Consider the following 17,770-nt stretch of genomic DNA (forward strand, 5'->3'; position numbering starts at 1 on the left):
AGCTAGAAAATAGGGAGCATAGTCTCCAGGGAAAAGAAAATGACAAGCCGTTGGAGCCGTTTTATTGGGTGGAAGGGACGAAGGAGAGGAACCCAAAGCGGGGGTACCTGTCTCCGAGGCCCCAAAGCCAAATACGGATTGCTCAGCAGGCTGCAGCGCCGCAGGACTGGGGGGCGTGGCCTCAGTCCCGCCCCGCCTCGCCTCACCACAAAGCGATTGGTTGTGGCAGGGATTACACCGGTGTATCATGGGAGCGGCCGGAACTACACTCTAAAAACACCAAGGGGTGCGCGCTAAGCTGTACTTGGCGCTTGATGGGGACTCTTTGCCGCGCGGGAACTACAGGGACGTTGCAGGACTACAGCGCAGTGCATCTGGGGAGGCCGATTCGACGGGACCGGGTGAGAGGACGGAGGTGGGCAGGGGAGGACGGCGGTGGCCCGACGGGCGACCAGGAGGCCGAAGATCATGGCGGGCAGGACGGCCCAGCCAGGTTCAGCCCCGTTCCGTTGCTCCCTATAGCCAGCCGGCCTCGCGTGCTCTTCCGCGGCACCGCCGTCCCCGGGATGCTGAGCCCCCACCGTCTCCTCGCACCCCCTCATGCCCGGCTGCGAACTGCCCGCGGGCACCTGCCCGGACATGTGCCCGGCCGCCGAGCGCGCCCAGCGTGAAAGGGAGCGCCGCCTGCACCGCTTGGAGGTGGCGCCGGGGTGTCGCCAGGACCCGCCGCGCGCTGATCCGCAGCGCGCGGTGAAGGAGTACAGCCGACCAGCCGCCGGCAAGCCCCGGCCCCCACCCAGCCAGTTGCGTCCGCCCTCTGTGCTGCTGGCCACCGTGCGCTACCTGGCGGGTGAGGTGGCAGAGAGCACAGACGCCGCCCGCGCAGAGGTGGCCAGCTTCGTGGCGGACCGCCTGCGAGCCGTGCGCCTGGACCTGGCCCTGCAGGGCGCGGGCGACGCCGAGGCAGCAGTGGTGCTCGAGGCGGCGCTGGCCACGCTGCTGGCCGTGGTGGCGCGGCTCGGGCCCGACGTGGCGCGGGGACCCGCGGACCCGGTGCTGCTGCAGGCCCAGGTGCAGGAGGGCTTCGGCTCGCTGCGGCGCTGCTACGCTCGGAGCACCGGACCGCACCCCCGCCAGCCGGCTTTCCAGGGCCTCTTTCTGCTCTATAACCTGGGTGAGTCGGGGTCCTGGCAGCTGGGTAGAGCGTGGGAACAGGAGCCCTCCATGACAGTGGAGGTAGGGAAAGGAAGGATTGGCTTTAACATCTCACCATTAGCTCCCTCCCAGGACAGCACAAGATCCACCCAGCCCGACATGGGACCTCGGGCCCGTCTGAGTCTTAGTTGCCTCAGGAATAAAAGTGGAGGGGGCGAGGATAGAACGAGAGACTTGGCCTACATCGTGATCGTGATTTTTAACCTCTTTTTTTTTTTTTGAGACGAATTGTCGCTCTGTCATCCAGGCTGGAGTGCAGTGTCATGATCTTGGCTCACTGCAATCTCTGCCTCCTAGGTTCAGGAGACTCTCCTGCCTCAGCCTCCCGAGGAGCTAGGACTACAGGTGCCTGCCATCACACCTGGCTAATTTTTGTATTTTTAGTAGAGATAGGGTTTCACCATGTTGGCCATGTTGGTCTCAAACTCCTAACCTCAAATGATCCACTCACCTCTGCCTCCCAAAAGTCTGGGATTACAAGCATGAGCCACCACACCCAGCCTGTTGGTGTTTTTTAAGACAGGGCCTCACTTTGTTGCCCAGGCTGGCTGGATCATAGTTTACTGCAGCGTCAACCTCCTGGGCTCAAGGGATCCGCCTTCCGAGCAGCTGGCACCACAGAGGTGCACAACCTGGCTAACTTAAAAAAATTGTTTGTAGAGATGAGGTCTCACTTGTTGCCACTCGAATTCCTGGGCTCAAGTGATCCTCCTGCCCCACCTTTCCAAGTATCTGGGTGCCTGCCATCATGCCCAGTTAATGGTTTATCTTGTTCACACTGTGAAGAAGACAGTAATTATCCCTGGTCTAGTGGGGGAAGAAACCGAAGCCCAGGGTGGTGAGTTGACTTGCCTCTTGACACAGCACTGAACAGTAGCAGAGGTAGGACCATGATTTTCTTTTAATTTTTAAAAATTTATTTTTACATAGAGATTGGGGTCTTGCCATGTTAACTAGGATGATCTCAAACTCCTGGGCTAAACTGATCCTACCACCTTGGTCCCCCAAAGTGCTAGGATTACAGGCATGAGCCACTGTGCCCAGCCCTCTAATAAGCTCTGTTCTGGCCCGGCCCTCTCTACTAAAAATGCAGAAATTATCTGGGCATGTGGCACATGCCTGTAATCCCAGCTACTCGGGAGGCTGATGCCGGAGAATCACTTGAACCTGCGAGGTGGTGGAGGTTGCAGTGACCCACTATACTCCAGCCCGGGTGACAGAGCAAGTGGTCTCAAAAAAAAAGACTGTTCTATACAGTTGTAACAAAATGCTGTTGACTTCACAACCTACTAATTGTTTAGAAGCCCCAGTTTACAAAAGTGGCCCAAGGTTCCAGTGCCTGAAACTCTTCTGGAAGGGAAGTAGGAGCATAATCTCCTGAAGAATTGGCCTTCTGGGGTGGTCAGGAGAAGGTGAGGCAGAATTGGCTTCCAAAACTGTGGGTGCAGGGAAGCCAGGGTAGTGGGAAATCAAGTCAGAAAACTTGGATTGGGGTCACCACTCTCAGACGAGTCATTCATTACATTATCTGGGCCAGCTTCCCAAAGCGGTACACCCTGCCTACCTCAGTGTTGTAAGTAAGGATCCGGACTGCAGGAGGTCTAGAGCCTGAGGCAACTCATTCAAATATGGGTCAGGGAAGGAGCCAATGGCTGGACCTTAGAGGGAGGAGGGAAGGTGGGCTAGGCCTGGAGAAGGGGTGTGTTCAGGTAGGTGGGAGGGAGGTCTGGAGCTGAGCTTGGGCCAGAGGAAGGTGGGCGTGGCAAGGAAGAATGAAGAGTTGGGAGTGGAGATGGTCCTGATCCTGTAAGGACCTGGCATCCTCATTCTGGCTTCCCACCCTCACAGGCTCAGTGGAGGCCCTGCGCGAGGTTCTACAGCTACCTGCTGCCCTGCGTACCTGCCCGCCCCTCCGCAAGGCCTTGGCAGTAGATGCTGCCTTCCGAGAGGGCAATGCTGCCCGCCTGTTCCGCCTACTCCAGACCCTGCCCTACCTGCCAAGTTGTGCTGTGCAGTGCCATGTGGGCCATGCACGCCGGGAAGCCCTGGCCCGCCTCGCTCGTGCCTTTAGCACCCCCAAGGGCCAGACTTTGCCTCTGGGCTTTATGGTCAACCTGCTGGCCCTGGATGGACTCAAGGAAGCACGGGACCTGTGCCAGGCCCACGGGCTGCCCTTGGACGGAGAGGAGAGAGTTGTGTTCCTGAGGGGTCGCTACGTGGAGGAAGGGCTACCACCCGCCGGTACATGCAAGGTGTTAGTGGAAAGCAAACTTGGAGGACGCACCCTGGAGGAGGTGGTCATGGCAGAGGAGGAAGATGAGGGCATGGACAGATCTGGATCCCTACCTGAGGAGGGAACATGAGCCTCCCAGAGCCCCGGACTGGGTCAGAGCACTTAGGTTTCTTTTTCCATGGTTCCCAGATAATAAAAGGAACTTGTTTTGTTGGTACCAGTCACTTGACTTGATTTATTTGGGGAGCTGTTGTAGGGAGTTAGGACACCCAGCATGCAGGGAGAGGAAAACAGACTAGGCAAAGCCCAGGGCACCCTGTGCCTCAGTTTCTCCACTGGTCCTTGGCCTTGGTGATCTGAGTTGGCATGCATCCCATCTTCACCCACCCGCCAGCAAGAGCAGTTGGTGGTTTTGCCATTCCCACAATCCCTGTCCCCTCTGCCCACCCTCTGCCACCTGTGCCAGGTTGAGGGTGAGTTGCATCAGGGCTTGCCACTCCCCTCAGGGACCCCAAGCTGTTGCCTGAGAAGCTTGAGAGGGTCCTGTGGTTGTGCCCTCCCCTGGCACCAAGGAAGACAAGGACATTCAGGAAAGCAGGCAGGAAAGGGTGGGGGTAAAGGGAGGGCTGAAGGAAGAGGGCTGGGGTCAGAGGTCAGCCACAGGCCTCAGGGTGGCTGCTGCACCCTCCAGGGCCATCACCACAATGCTGATCTGTCTCTGCACCTCAGCCCAAGCTTCAGATCCAGGGGCTGTGTCCCTGGCCCTGGAGCAGGCATTGGATAGGCCTGGGAATGTGGCTACGGAGCCTGTGCGAGGCGCCCAGAGCACATGGCTGGTGGGAGAAATGAAACAGGATCAGGGTCAGGAAAGAGCAGCCTGTGTCTGGAACTGGCTCAGCTCCTGTATGCAGCTAGGCAGAAAAGCATCTCCCTCCGTTTGTCTCTGGAAGCCGGGGGGCTCTTACAGCAGTGGCAGTGGAGAAGGATATGTGGGTTCTAGTCTCAGCTCCCAGAGGGACCCTCAAGCAACTTTCCTCCCCTCCCTGAGCCTCACATTCCCAACTTCTTCAGGGGCTGGGTTGTGCTGTAAAGGGCAGAGAAGCTACCCACCTCCTCTCAGGTTGAGGGCCTTGCTCGGCCCCACCGGGAGGCAGCTCCCAGGACTTGGGAACAGACTCACCTGTAGTAGCGTTCCTCTGGGAAGGCTCGAGGGTTCAGGAAGGTCCGTTCCAAGAGCATCAGCTGGTCATTGAGCATCCGGACCTGCAGGGGGCTGGTGGAGGCAGGACCTGCCGGTCACCCTGGAGCCAGCAGCCCAGCTACCAGCCTGGTATCCTTCCCTGGATACTGCCCTCCCAGACCCTGCCTGCTGCCCTTGCTCACTCAGGGCTGCCATTCTGCAGTGTCGATATGCGTTCGCCCAAGGCTGCAGCTTCTGCATCAAACTTCTCCACTGCAGCCACCAGAGGCCCTGTGAGGAACAAGCAGTGGCTTAGTCCTGGGGGTGCAGGGCTCCCCGCGCCTCAGCATCAGGGGCTGTGCATACCCAGGCTGATGCTGTGCTGCTCCAGCAGGGCCCCGAGGTCTTGCTGGGCTGCCTGCAGGAAGCTGAGGAGTGTCTCACTGTAGTCACTGACGTTGAGAGGCAGGAAGAAGCTGTCACTGAGCCGGAGAATCACACTCCCTGCTGTCTGGGCCACAGCCTGATGGCTACCGAAGCCTGCAGCAAGGGTCACAAGGCCAGGGCTGGGTCTTCAGCCTCTCTTGTCCCGGTCTCAGGATGCCCCTTGACCCCTCCTCACCTGGGTCCAAAAACTTGTCCACATAGTCAAAGGTGTCAAAGGCTGTGTGGTAGGTGGGGTAGATCCTGGCTGAAGTCTTGCTCTGGGGGAACAAGGCCCAGAGGTGAGAGGCTTGGGATGGGAAGTGGGAGAACGTATACCTCCAGGGAGCTACAAAATGTGGCCATTATCTCCATTGGATCCTGCTCATGTATGTGAGGTGGGTTCTAGAATTTCCACAGAAAAGGAAACTGAAGCTCAGAGAGGTTAACCTGCCTGACATCACACAGCTAATCAGTGGCAGAGCTGGGTCTGGTGCCAGTTTCCAGTTTCACAGGAAGGAGAAGAACCTGGGGCTTTGGAGTCAGATAAAGAGATTGAAATCCCATCTCTACTACTGAGAATCGCTGTCACTGTGAAGTGGAGAACGCACTTTTTGGAGCATGAAATGGAGATTCCAGCTGGTCACTGTGCACCCCTTGTCTTGTTTTACCTTTACCCCAACACTCATACCAATGGTATGGGTCATCCCTGCTTCATACTCTGAGTTAATCGATGCTGAGATTAACTTTTTCGCCTCACACTTTAAGATCTCTAGAACAGGACAGTTCTTACAGGCAATGGCATCCTACAACTGGTTGGAAGTGGTGGTGTTTTTTCCTGAGTGTTGCATAGCATAATGGCACGTCTTATAATCAGTAGTATCTTACATTTGATAAAATAACATAGATGAGCATAAAGAGATGCTTGAAAAGGTTACACAACTTGGCAGAGGCCGGGCGGTGAGTCTCATGCCTGTAATCCCAGCACTTCGGGAGGCTGAGGTGGGAGGATGGCTTGAGCCCATGAGTTCAAAACCAGCCTGGCAACAAAGCAAGACTCCATCTATATATAATATGTGCGTGTGTGTGTGTGTGTGTGTGTGTGTGTGTTTAAGAAACTTGGCAGAAGTAGCAATGAGTAAAGGAGAAGGGTTCAGTCTATACCAGAACAGCCCCAGGAAGAGGAGGTAGGTGGTGCGTGCAGCAAGGTACCGGGACAGGGGCAGAGGGGTTCCTGCTCACCCGGTCATAGGTGTAGGCGAGGTCCATGGAGGAGATGCCCAAGAAGTGAATGAAAGGTGCATAGTCGCTGCCAGCACCCAGAGAACCCAGGCTGCGAGAAGGAAGGGGGCCGGGATAAAGAGCGCTGGGCCGGACCGCCAAGCCCCGGGCCCTCTTCCGAACCGGGGCTTACCTGGGGACCAGGCCGTACACCGGGCTGCTGCGGTTGAAGTACCGGATCCAGTTGTCGTAGATGCTCAGGTTGCCAGGGCCTGGTGAGCGGATCTGGCAGGAGGAAGAATTTAGTCTCGGTGCAGGGCCCTCCCTAGCCCCAACAACAAGGGGTGTCCTCCGCCGGTCTCCAGCCCACCCACGGTCCAGTCCTTACGAGGCTCGCCCCAGCCTCTCACTTCAGCCCCAGCAGATGTAGAGAGTACCACTCCCAGCCCCGCCCGCCCACGCGGCCCCGCCCACCGCACTGCCCCGCCCCCGCTAGTTCAGCCCCGCTGGGCCCGCCCACTTCCACCTCTTTGGTTGCAGAGAAGACGACACTCTGAACAGGGGGCGTCCCCTGCACCCTGAGGGTAGCGTTGGCTGTGGGAGGAGGGGAGAAAGACTGTTTGGGCCCCAGCCCCTTCATTTACCCACCCCGTCGTCAGGCCGTCCCCTCCCCTTTCCCGCCCCGCCACCCCCATACCAAACACCGAGATGTCCACGTTGATGTAGGCCACCGTGCGCTCCTGCAGCTTGTTGAAGAATTCCTGCGGGTGCGAGGGTCGACGTCAGCACTGTGCCGTGCTGCCCTGGGAACCCCTTTAAATCCCCTACAGGGTAGGGCCACTCACTTCTGTGAACTCCGTGGAGCCAATGAGCCCAAACTCCTCAGCCCCCCAGCTTGCAAACACGATTGATCTGCGGGGACGCCAGGTGCCTGGGAAGCGGGGATAGAGGATTGGAAAACGGAGTCCTCCCGATCCTGGGGTGCCTTAGGAGAAAGGCTGCTGACATGGGGAGGACGGGAGAGGTGGAAAAGGCAGGGCAGCTCGTGACAGGAGGTCGTGGCACCCTGCAGCCAGGCCTTCCAGGAGGCTCCTGCACCAAACACTGACTCCAACTCCAAGCTCCCCAAAGGGTCAGGTGGTCCCTTTGCCAGAATGTCCGCCGCCCCTCTCTCTGTGGGCATGCTCCGGGAAGACTTCCGACCCTCCACCCTCAACCCCCGCCTCCAGGCCAAACTCCACAGCCTCTTTCACTCGGTGATAACATATGAAGGTTTCCTCATAGGGCCTTATCCACATTGAACCAATCCTTACAACAATGCCTTGAGGGAGAAAATATTATTTCCATTTCACAGTTGAAGAAACTGAGGCAAAGAAGCTAAATGACTTTCCCAGGGTCACACAGCTGGTAGGCAACAGAGCCAGTTTCAAATCCAGATATTTGGCTCCACACTGTGCTACAGTGGGCCCAGGGACTAGAGGTAGAAGCCAGGCTGCAGGGTGCTCCACTCCCGGGTTCAGGCAGCAGAATCGCTCGAGCCTGGGAGGCAAAGATTTCAGGGAGTCGAGATTGTGCCACTGCATCCAGCCTGGATGAAAGAGTCTCACTCTGTGGCCCAGGCTGGAGTGCAGTGGTGCGATCTCAGCTCCCTGCAACCTCAACTTCCTGGGGTCCAGTGATCCTCTCACCTCAACCTTCCAAGTAGCTGGGACCACAGGCATACACCACCATGCCTGGCTACTATGTATTTTGGGTAGAGATGGGGTTTCTCCATGTTGCCCAGCCAGTCCTGAACTCCTGAGCTAAAGCAATACACCCACCTCAGCCTCCTAAAGTGCTGGGATTATAGGCACGAGCCACTGCAACCAGCAAATGAAGACATTTTCAGTGTGATGTGATTACATGCTTCCAATAACAAGTGTTTACACTTTTTTCTGCCAAAAATATATAATCTAAATCAAATGAGACAAACCGAAATTGAGGGGTATTTGACATAATAGCAGGATAATAATAAAAGGATCATGAAAGAGTAATGAACAACTAAACAATTTTTATAGATTAAAGGAAACCAGTGGCCAGATCACTAGTGTGATCCTGGATTGGAGCGTGATCATGGCTTGCTGCAGCCTCGACCTCCCAGGCTCAAGCGTTCCTCCTACACAGCCTCTGAAGTAGCTGGGACCACAGGCACATGTCACCATGCCTGGTTATTTTTTTATGTTTATTTTTTGTAGTGACAATGTCTCACTATGTCGCCCAGGTTGGTCTTGAACTCCTGGGCTCAAGCAGTCTGCCCACCTCAGTCTCCCAAAGTGCTGGGATAACAGGTATGAACCACTGTGGCCAGGCTTCAATTCTCTTTTCTGAACTGTGACTGCAGTATCATCCAAGGAGGGGGATGGAGCTTGACAGGAGTGGAGTGTTCCTGTGTAATTGCAGTTGAGTGGGGATTGGTTCAGATGCCACGCTTGGAACTCTGGGATGTTACATGTAAGGGAAGATGAAGAAGTTCTGGAGCTGATGGCCGTGATGGCTGCACAACTTCAGAAATGTACTTAATGCCACTGAGACAAATACGTACAAATGTAAAACTGGTGAATTGTGTTGTGTATATTTTACCACGAGTTTTTGAAACTAAAGAAAGAGGGCCTGGTATGGGAACTCACGCCTATGGATCATTGAGTCCTGGAGTTGAAGACCAGCCTAGGCAACATAGTGAGACCCTCATCTCTATAAAAATAAATAACTAAAACTAAAACAGAAACAAGAAATCAACATGGGAAGACCCGAATTCCTGTCTTCCTTAAGGCTGGTGTCATGCATTTCTGCCCCCAGGGCCCTCAGGCATGGCAGAGAGAGCACTGCAGGGTGAGGGAGAGGAGGTGGAACAGAAAGGTGACCTTTCGGGGCAAGAGTCCCTGGGCCAAGGGAGGGGGCCACCTCACCCTTCTTCAGCAGGGTCCCCAGGACTCGGGAGAGCTCCAGGAGGACGGCGGTGCCGCTGCTGGGGTCCACAGCCCCGTGCACCCAGCTGTCCCGGTGGTTCCCATACAGCACGTATCGATCTGGCCATAGGAAGAAAGGCAGAGAACCAGAGAAGAGGGAGAGGTGGGCAGGGCAGCTGGGGTGGGGGTATTGAGGGCAGGGCTGGATGAGGATGCAGTGGCAGCGGCACTCAGAACAGAGCAGGAGCCTGGGGCACACTGAGCGACAGGAGGGCTCACCAGGCTCCACAGCCCCGCGGATGATACCCAGGACATTGGAGGAGTTCCGCAGCTCCAGACGGTTGTGGACACTCACATTCACCTGACTGGGGAGGGTGAAGGGTGTGAGAAGACTCTTGGCCTTGCCCACTGCCCCCCATCCAGTGCAGGAGACAACACGGCCCAGAGCTGGAAAGCAACTTCAAGGTCATTGAGCCAGAGGTACCAAGAGAGGCAGCAGGGCTGAAGCCCAATCTCCTGCTCACTCACTGGATAGGCGCTTATTGGATACTTAGCCCCTGACTAGGCTCGGGGCAGTGACTGCCGCAGATGTGTACCTGGTGCTTGTGGGGCCTCCCTCTCCTGGGCGAGACACACCACAAGGACAGGAAGAGCTGAGTGAAGGGACCTGGGAGGAGAGGGCACCTGGAGGCCAGGGGGTGCTGCAGGGAGGGAGGGTGGTACAGGTTGGGAGTGGCAGAGGCCCTGATTTGGGAAGGAGCTTGGCATCTTCAAGAGAGGGAGTCATGGGGTGCAGATGTCGAGATGAGGTGAGAGGGGCAGGGGAATCCCCCCAGGACACAGCTGCAGCTGTTTCACAAACTTCCCCAAAGACAAGACAGATGTTTTGGGGTCATGAGAGGGTCTGGGAGAGCGAAGAAAGGGGAAGGTCCGGCTTTGAAGTGGAAAGAGGGAATGCAATCATGAGGGAAAGGGAGAGGTGAGTTGGGGGAGAGGGCGGCTGAGGGAGAAGGGGTCTGCGCCTCACCTGTCTGCTGGGAAGTCTCCATTAGGCAGGAAGCCTGGACCCAACCTGTAGCTGCAGCCCAGTGCTCCCTGCCAGGTGGTGGGGGCCAAAGTTCCGTCGAGGTTGCTGGGAAGGAGGAAGAGGCCCTTCAGGGTAAATGTGGGTGTGGGGCTTGAAGTTTGGAGGCCACTTCGTGCTGGGCAGGACACCCCAGGGCACAGACTCACCAGAGTAGGTCTCTTGCATCCTGGAAGCCAATGGGCTGTGTAGGAATTGGGGGAAATCCGGAGACATTGGCCAAGTCCAGGCGGAAGGAAGAGGGAATGGCTGGAAGGTAGGGAGTCAGAGGGTCCCCAAAATACTCGTAGTAGGAGCCTCGCTCCACTCCTGAGGGGGGCAGGTACCAGGAGTTGGGAAAGGTTTCGCTGGGTGAGCTCAGTCCGTCGTTTATGTCGGCGGGGTCTGTGTACACCAGCACCGCGGCCACCCTGTGCTTGGCAGCGTTCACAGCCTGCAGCGGGCAGAGGAGGTCGTGTGTAAGGGAGGGACAGGGACTGGGTGTGTCCTGTTCCTCTTCCTCCCTCCTCCACTGTGGAAGCCAGGATAGACCGATCTTCCCACCATCAAGGTGATGTTTGCACAAGTCATTTATGGCAGTGCTGCTTGCAACAGCAAAGGTCGGGTCGGCACAGCCAAGCCAGTGCCTATCGGCGGAGTCTGGTTGAATATCAGGGACATCCTACAGTGGAATACCATAAAGTTGTGTAAAATAACACGGTTGTGGGCCGGGTGTGGTGGCTCACACCTGTAATCCCAGCACTTTGGGAAGCTGAGGCAGAGGGAATAGGTCAGAAGTTTGAAACCACACTGGGCAACATGGTGAAATCCCATCTCTACTAAAATTACAAAAATTAGCTGGGTGTGGTGGCAGGTGGCTGTAAGCCCAGCTACTCAGGAGGCTGGGGCAGGAGAATCACTTGAGGCGGAGGCTGCAGTGAGCCGAGATTGGGCCACTGTACTCCAGCCTGAGCAACAGAGCCAGACTGTCTCAAAAAAAATAAAATACACGGTTGTGTACTCGTATCCACAACAGAGCTATTCTCAATGGCCAAAAGGAGGAAACAGCCCAAGTGTCCATCAGCAGATGAATGGCTAAACCAAATGTGGGCTATAACATACAATAGAGGCGGGGCACGGGGGCTCATGCCTGTAATCCCAGCACTTTGGGAGGCCAAGGCAGGCAGATCACCTGAGGTCAAGACCAGCCTGGCCAACATGGCTTGTCTCTACTAAAAGTACAAAAATTAGCCAGGTGTGGTGGCACACACCTGTAGTCCCAGCTACTTGGGGGGCTGAGGCATGAGAGTCGCCTGAACCCAGGAGGTGGAGGTTGAGATTGTGAGCTGAGATCGTGCTATTACACTCCAGCCTGGGCAACAAAGCAAGACTCTGTCTTGAAAAAAAACAGCAACAACAATGGAATATTATTCAGCCTAAAAAGAAATAAAGTTCTGATACATCAATGAGCCTTGAAGATGTTATATTAAGTGAAATAAGCCAGACACAAAAAGACAAATATCTTATACTTTCACTTATGCGAGGTACCTAGAACAGGCAAATTCACAGAGACAGAAAGTAGAATTGAGGTTGAAGGAAACAGAGTAGGGGCTGGGGCAGGGACATGGGGAGTTATAGTTAAATAAAGTTTGTTTGAAATGATGAAAAAGTTCTGGAAATGGATAGTGGTGATGGTTAATTAATACCCTGTGTATTTCTACACTACTTGTTCCCCCTTGTTTTTCTTTTCCCTTTCTCCCTTTCTTTTCTTCCTTTCTTTCTCCCCGCCTCCCTTCTTTCTTTCTCTTTTCCCAGCTCTTATTATGGACACTGTTTTTTAAATGGTGGTAAAATACACATAACATGAACTTAGCATGTGGAGGGTGCAGGTCAGTGGCACTGGGCACACTCATACTGCGCACCATCGCCACCACTCACTGCTAGAACTCTTTACGTCGACAAATCCGAAACTGTCCCCATTAAATATTAACTTTCCTTCCCCTCTCTCATTCTACACTTTTTATGTTAAAATTTTTTCTAAGTTTTTTAAACCAGGGACATGTAATACCTAGTCAGAATTTTATTTTATTTTATTATTTTATTTTTTTGCCAGGCAGGTTGGCTCATGCCTGTAATCCCAGTACTTTGGGAGGCTAAGGCTGGCAGATCACCTGAGGTTGTGAGTTCAAGACCAGCCTGATCAACATGGAGAAACCCAGTCTCTATTAAAAATACAAAATTAGCTGGGTGTGGTGGCGCATGTCTATAATCCCAGCTACTCAAGAAGCTGAGGCAGTAGAATCGCTTGAACTTGGGGGGCGTTCAAATTTCTTGAGACCGAGTTTCACTCTTTTTTGCCCAGGCTGGAGTACAGTTGTGTGATCTCGCCTCACTACCGTCTCCGCCTCCCGGGTTCAAGCAGTTCGTCTGCCTGAGCCTCCGGAGTAGCTGGGATTAAAGGAGGCATATGCCACCACGCCCAGCTAATTTTGTATTTTTAGTAGAGGTGGGGATTCACTATGTTGGTCAGGCTGGTCTCAAACTCCTGACCTCAGGTGATCCGCCCACCTTGGCTTCCCAAAATGCTGGGATTACAGGTATGAGCCACTGCACCCAGCCCCTAGTCCAAATTTTTGATGGAAAAGAAATGGCAAAAAAAAAAAAAAAAAAAAAAAAAAAAAGGAAAAGAAATGGCAGGCAGAGGGCCAACAGGAAGGATTTCCACAGGAGGACTTAGACTCTGGAATACCCAACCTGAAAACTACTCAACCCCTTTGTTTCCTACGGCTCAGAGAGGGTCAGGGAAGCACCCAAGGCCACACCGCCCATTGGTAGGACAACCTGAAAACAGCTCGCCTTTCCTGCCCCAGCCTGGGGCTTGGTTCCCTGCTCAGCACTGCCCCTTCTCTTTTCCCCTTCCCCACACTTTCTTCAGTCCACTCTCTGGCCCCTTCCTGGCCCAGGCCTCCTGTACTGGGGAACTGCCACTCACCTTGGCCCCACGCCCTACACCCCCATAGCGAGTCAGGGCAATGGTGCCTTCGAGTTTGATGCCCTGAGTCTGTAGCTCCTTAAAGTCTTCTTCCGAGCCCCGGTTGGCATAGACGAGGAGGCCCTAGTCCCAGGAGGAGGTGATCCTTAGAGCTGGGCCCAGCGAAGGGCAGTGGAGGCGGGAAGGGGGCTGGAAAGCTGGGTGGCAGGAGGAAGGATTTGGATTCTGTTCCCCCACCTTGCCCAGAGCTTATAAACTCCCCAAGGACAGTCACCCCTGGTTTCCTCCATGTCTGGGTGCCCTGTTAGCAGGCCTGGCCTTGAGCAGAGCTACTGGCGTTTGTTGAATGACTGATGGAGGAAAGGAGCAGTGATGAAGGGTGCAGGTGAGTACATTCAGGAGTGGGCGTTTTGCCCCAGCAAGGCATGTTCCCTGGGTCAGGGTGGGAGAAGCCTGGGTGGAACCAAGGGAGCTGGGCCAGGGCAGTAGGGGGGTTCTGGGCCCACCTGTGGGGATCCAGGGGGAGCATAGGCAGCGTAGGGTTGTACCACATCTGGCCCCCCTTGCTCCCCGGTCAGGTTCTCCTCGGTCTGGCGGCAGGAGTAGATGATGTCCCCAGTGGGGCCCACTGTTGGGGGTTGGGTGGCAGTGTCATGGCTGGCCCAGCAGCTCCCCCACTGGGAAACCGCTGGGACATTCCCAAGGCTGGGCAGGACCTCACCAACGTGTACAAGGTTAGGCTGCTCCTGGCTGGGGAAGGACAGCAGCACCTCGTAGTTGGAGGCCTCGGCCGAGTCCAGGCCTGACTCTGGGTCCCTCCAGCGCTGCAGTAGCAGCTGCACCAGGTCTTCATCCCGAGGGCTGGTGGCAACGTGCGGCTCCCTGGAGAGTTCTCTGCAGAGTGGACAGAGGGAGGGGCAAGGCCAGCATCAGGGCAGGGGCTTCTGGCAAATGGAGGAGCAGACACCCCCACCTCTCACCTGAGGTTCTCCCGGATCCTGCTGGCATTCAGCTGCCCCATGACGGTCTCCAGGATCTGTAGGTCCAGGTCCTGGGGGGCTGAGATGCTGGGGGCTGGGGACCCTGTAACTGGGAGCCCTGTAACTGGGGGCCCTGGGGCTGGTGAGCTGGCTTCCTTGGGGATGGCAAAGTGGCCCAGGATGATCCCCAGCCCCAAGAAGGCAGCAGCCCCCAGCCCCAGCCCCAACACCTTTGTCCACTGCATCCTGTGGCCTCTCAGCCACTGGGGTGGGCCTGGTCTATAGGTAATTCCACATATAGGGGGTGTTGGGCCTGGTTAACCATTACCCCATGGGTGGCACTGCCCTTTGGCCCCCAGTTGGCAGGGAGAGAGAGGAACATCTCACAGTGAGAGCCAGGAGCCATCCACATCCACCACATTCTGCATCGTTTACCTGGAATGGCCCTCCAAGGGCAGCAAGGCCACCCAGGGGCACTGAGGCCCAGAGGGACGGGTCTTACCCACAGTATCCCAGTAAAACAGAGGCCAAGCCAGGACTGACTAGAACTCAGAGCTCCTGCATTCACAGCAGGGCCATGCCCACTGCCCACCCTCACTGCCTCTGCCTCCCTCCAAGGCAGCTGATCTGCAGAACACCCAGCCCTGCCTGCCTGAGCAGATTTTGAGTTGAGGCCTCCTCCTTGCTGGACATAAGCTGTGTGACCTTGGGCAATTCACTCGGCTTCTCTATGCCTATTTTCTCAGCTGCATGGTGGGGATAATAAAACCTGCTTCATAACCCTGTGGCACCATTTTCATTCAACAAGATGGCATCTGTAGACATAACTGGAGCTCATTCATTTTAGCTACTCATCCCTCATCTGACTCCCTAAGACATAAGGCCTAGAGTCAAAGGAAGAAGGGGTACCCAGAAGAATTCTCTGCATCTATCCTGAAAGGGGCCCAGCTTTGCGAGGAGTGGGAGTCCTGGGAAGGGAAGCCGTCCCAGAGGACGCAGCCAGGGAAGCCCATGCCTCCTTAGAAAGCTGACTCTTCTTCTATTCCTTTGCCCTGCCTGGACTCCGTCATCCACTCTCCTATTTGTCGATCCCCCCATCCCTCCATTCACCTATTCATTCCTTCCCTATACATGCAAGCACTGTTTATTCATTCTGCGCTACGCTAGAGCCATGCAAAGCTGTGGGGAAGAAAGTCCAGCAGGTGAGGCAGACAGACTCCAGGTTCAGCCATGTGGCCAGTGCCCCGTAGAGGGAGGATCAGCATGCTCCCAGTGAGAGAGTGAGGAATTCCGTCTGGGGGGAACATTTGAGGGGGTCCTCCAAGGCTGAGAAGGTATTCCAGCATGTGCAAGGGCAGAGAGGGCAATGAGGCCCCAAGTACGCCATACACATACTGAGCCTCTTCCAGATCTTACAGCCAGGCAGGGCTGGGAGGGTCCCTAGGGCTTGAGCTGAGACTTCTCCCACCCTCTCATGGCCTGTCCTGCCTTGACTCTGCCTGGCTAGGTTGCAGCCCATGGATGGGCTCAAAGACGCCTGCAGAGCTTGGGGGCTGGGCCAGGGCAGAGTGTGTGTGCGTGTGTGTGTGCGTGTGTGCATGTGTGCGCGTGTGTGTGCATGTGTGTGTGTGATTTCACAGCCCCATCTCAGAGTAGCCTCCTTCCTGCTCACAACCCCATTTTGCTGGCACCATCATCTCTTGTGCTGCTGGTCAGGAGGGTCAGCATGGGAGGACTGGGGTGGCTGGGAGGGGGTGTCGTGTGATCAGTGACTTCTGGGAGGTGCACCAGGAAGCCACAGTTCTTGGCAAGGTGATTATCGACGCCCAGAATATGACCTTGGATCTTATCAGAAGCCCATCAGTGCAGGGAGCATAAACCTTCCTTATGAGTACACAGGACAGTTACCACCAGGTGGAAACCGGGACGCCAAGGTCAGCTGATAAGTTGAAGGACTGAGGCAGCCACTCCTGGAAGGAGTTAACCCCTCGATCATATGATGACAGGACAAGAGTGTGTGACGCCTAAGTGGATGACACCCATGGTTTGTGTCAGAGAGTGTGCAAACAGCTGTGTGTGTGACACCCAAGAGATCCACTCAGGCTGCTGGCATCCATGGTGCCTACATGGCTGTAGGCATCAGACATTAACTTGGTTAATTTTCTTCCTCCATCTTTGCTGGATGGGTGGTATGGCCCCCTCCCAGAATATTCCGGATTGTGGGCGTTGCTGGAAATCACTTAAGGTAGTTAGGGCATGTGACCACCTTTCATTTTCCCACTTTATTCCCCCAATGGCTCTGGCTCCAAGGGGTCTTTAATCTTCCAGGACCAGCAATGTACTGCTGCTGGCTCCGTCCCACTCTCCACCTGCCCCACACACTCACCTTCATTCCACCCTCCTTCGCCTCCCACATGTACTCACCTTGCCCAGTTAGAGCCCTGGAAACCCTCTCAACCCCCGATCCTCTCTGCTTTGCTCACATCCCCTGGGAAAACCCCATTCTGGTTACATCTGACTCACTCTCTGCCTCCTCTGTACCTGTACTCTTGCCCCTGGATGTGCTTGCAGAGCCACGTGGCCTCCCAGACGCCATGTTGTGAGGACACTCAAGAAACACTATGGACAGTCCTCACGGTGAGGCACTGAAGCCTCATGTCAACACTCAGCACTAACTTGCTAGCCCTGTGAATAAGCCACCATGGAAATGGGTCCTCCAACACCAGCCAAGCCTTCAGAATACGGCAGCCCCTGCTGGAATCTTGACTGCAGCCTCATGAGACACCCTAAGCCAGTGCCACTGAACCAAGCCACTTAGAAATTCCTAACCTGTGGACACTGTGTGAGATAATACATGTTTATGGTTTTAGGCTGCTAGGTTTTGGAGTAATTTGTAACAGCAAAATAGACAACCAATACAAATGACCAACTATAAACCAGAAAGCCACAGTATACGTCTCCCATAAGAACCTCTCCCCCGAACTCTTGCATTTCCAGCTGCCCAATATACATTCACACTTGGGCGATCAAAAGGCATTTCAGGCTTAGCATACCCAGAACTTACCTCCCAATCCTCCTCCTCAACCTCCTCTTCCCACAAGTTACACTTTTTTTTTTTTTTTTTGAGACAGAGTCTTGCTCCATTGTCGGGCGCCAGGCTGGAGTGCAGTGGCACGATCTTGGCTCACCGCAACCACCACCTCCTGGGTTCAAGCAATTCTCCTGCCTCAGCCTCCTGAGTAGCTGGGACTACAGGCGCACACCACCATGCCCAGCTAATTTTTGTATTTTTAGTAGAGATGGGGTTTCACCATGTTGGCCAGGATGGTCTCGATCTCTTGCCCTTGTGATCCGCCACCTCAGCCTCCCAAAGTGCTGGGATTACAGGCATGAGCCACTGCGCCCGGCCTTTTTTTTTTTTCTGAGACAGAGTTTCGCTCTTGTCACCCAGACTGGAGTGCAATGGTGTGATCTCGGCTCACTGCAACCTCCGCCTCCTGGATTCAAGTGATTTTCCT

General features: G+C 55.2%; 2 protein-coding genes across 4 annotated transcripts; one reads left to right on the forward strand and one right to left on the reverse strand.

The window, feature by feature from the left end:
• The first annotated feature begins 259 nt into the window (after positions 1-259).
• On the forward strand, positions 260-3,663 carry SAC3D1 (SAC3 domain containing 1). 3 transcript variants are annotated; one of them, XM_009008450.5, is made up of 3 exons: positions 260-401; positions 523-1,174; positions 3,064-3,663. In XM_009008450.5, the coding sequence occupies exons 2-3, from the start codon at positions 601-603 to the stop codon at positions 3,576-3,578; spliced, it is 1,089 nt and encodes a 362-aa protein (XP_009006698.3). In that variant the 5' UTR covers positions 260-401; positions 523-600; the 3' UTR covers positions 3,579-3,663. The 3 variants fall into 3 exon arrangements, with proteins under 3 accessions (XP_009006698.3, XP_035119135.1, XP_035119137.1); XM_035263244.3 differs by having other exon boundaries at positions 368-1,236; positions 3,064-3,298; XM_035263246.3 differs by lacking the exon at positions 3,064-3,663 and adding an exon at positions 1,876-2,182 and having other exon boundaries at positions 368-1,174.
• On the reverse strand, positions 3,664-14,522 carry NAALADL1 (N-acetylated alpha-linked acidic dipeptidase like 1). The gene is made up of 18 exons (XM_035263243.3): positions 14,253-14,522; positions 13,994-14,166; positions 13,779-13,900; positions 13,273-13,395; positions 10,451-10,734; positions 10,245-10,349; positions 9,497-9,582; positions 9,218-9,337; positions 7,118-7,203; positions 6,970-7,033; positions 6,799-6,866; positions 6,466-6,557; positions 6,294-6,384; positions 5,251-5,332; positions 4,995-5,168; positions 4,832-4,919; positions 4,629-4,721; positions 3,664-4,281 (listed from the first exon to the last, which is right to left on the reverse strand). Exons 1-18 carry the CDS (start codon positions 14,495-14,497, stop codon positions 4,095-4,097), a joined length of 2,283 nt encoding a protein of 760 aa, XP_035119134.1. The 5' UTR covers positions 14,498-14,522; the 3' UTR covers positions 3,664-4,094.
• Positions 14,523-17,770: the final 3,248 nt, after the last annotated feature.

The sequence above is a fragment of the Callithrix jacchus genome, chromosome 10, assembly GCF_049354715.1.
Source record: "Callithrix jacchus isolate 240 chromosome 10, calJac240_pri, whole genome shotgun sequence".
Taxonomy (NCBI): Eukaryota; Metazoa; Chordata; class Mammalia; order Primates; family Cebidae; genus Callithrix; species Callithrix jacchus.

What these genes read in the sequence shown, in the direction of transcription:
- SAC3D1 (XM_009008450.5), top strand. Translation starts at nt 601, where the DNA reads ATGCCCGGCTGCGAACTGCCCGCGGGCACCTGCCCGGACATGTGCCCG. An exon ending in CTTTCTGCTCTATAACCTGG is followed by an intron (nt 1,175 to 3,063) that starts GTGAGTCGGGGT and finishes CCACCCTCACAG; the next exon opens with GCTCAGTGGAGGCCCTGCGC.
- NAALADL1 (XM_035263243.3), bottom strand. Translation starts at nt 14,497, where the DNA reads ATGCAGTGGACAAAGGTGTTGGGGCTGGGGCTGGGGGCTGCTGCCTTC. An exon ending in CGTGGACATCTCGGTGTTTG is followed by an intron (nt 6,867 to 6,969) that starts GTATGGGGGTGG and finishes CTCCTCCCACAG; the next exon opens with CCAACGCTACCCTCAGGGTG. An exon ending in GCAGCACAGCATCAGCCTGG is followed by an intron (nt 4,920 to 4,994) that starts GTATGCACAGCC and finishes TGTTCCTCACAG; the next exon opens with GGCCTCTGGTGGCTGCAGTG.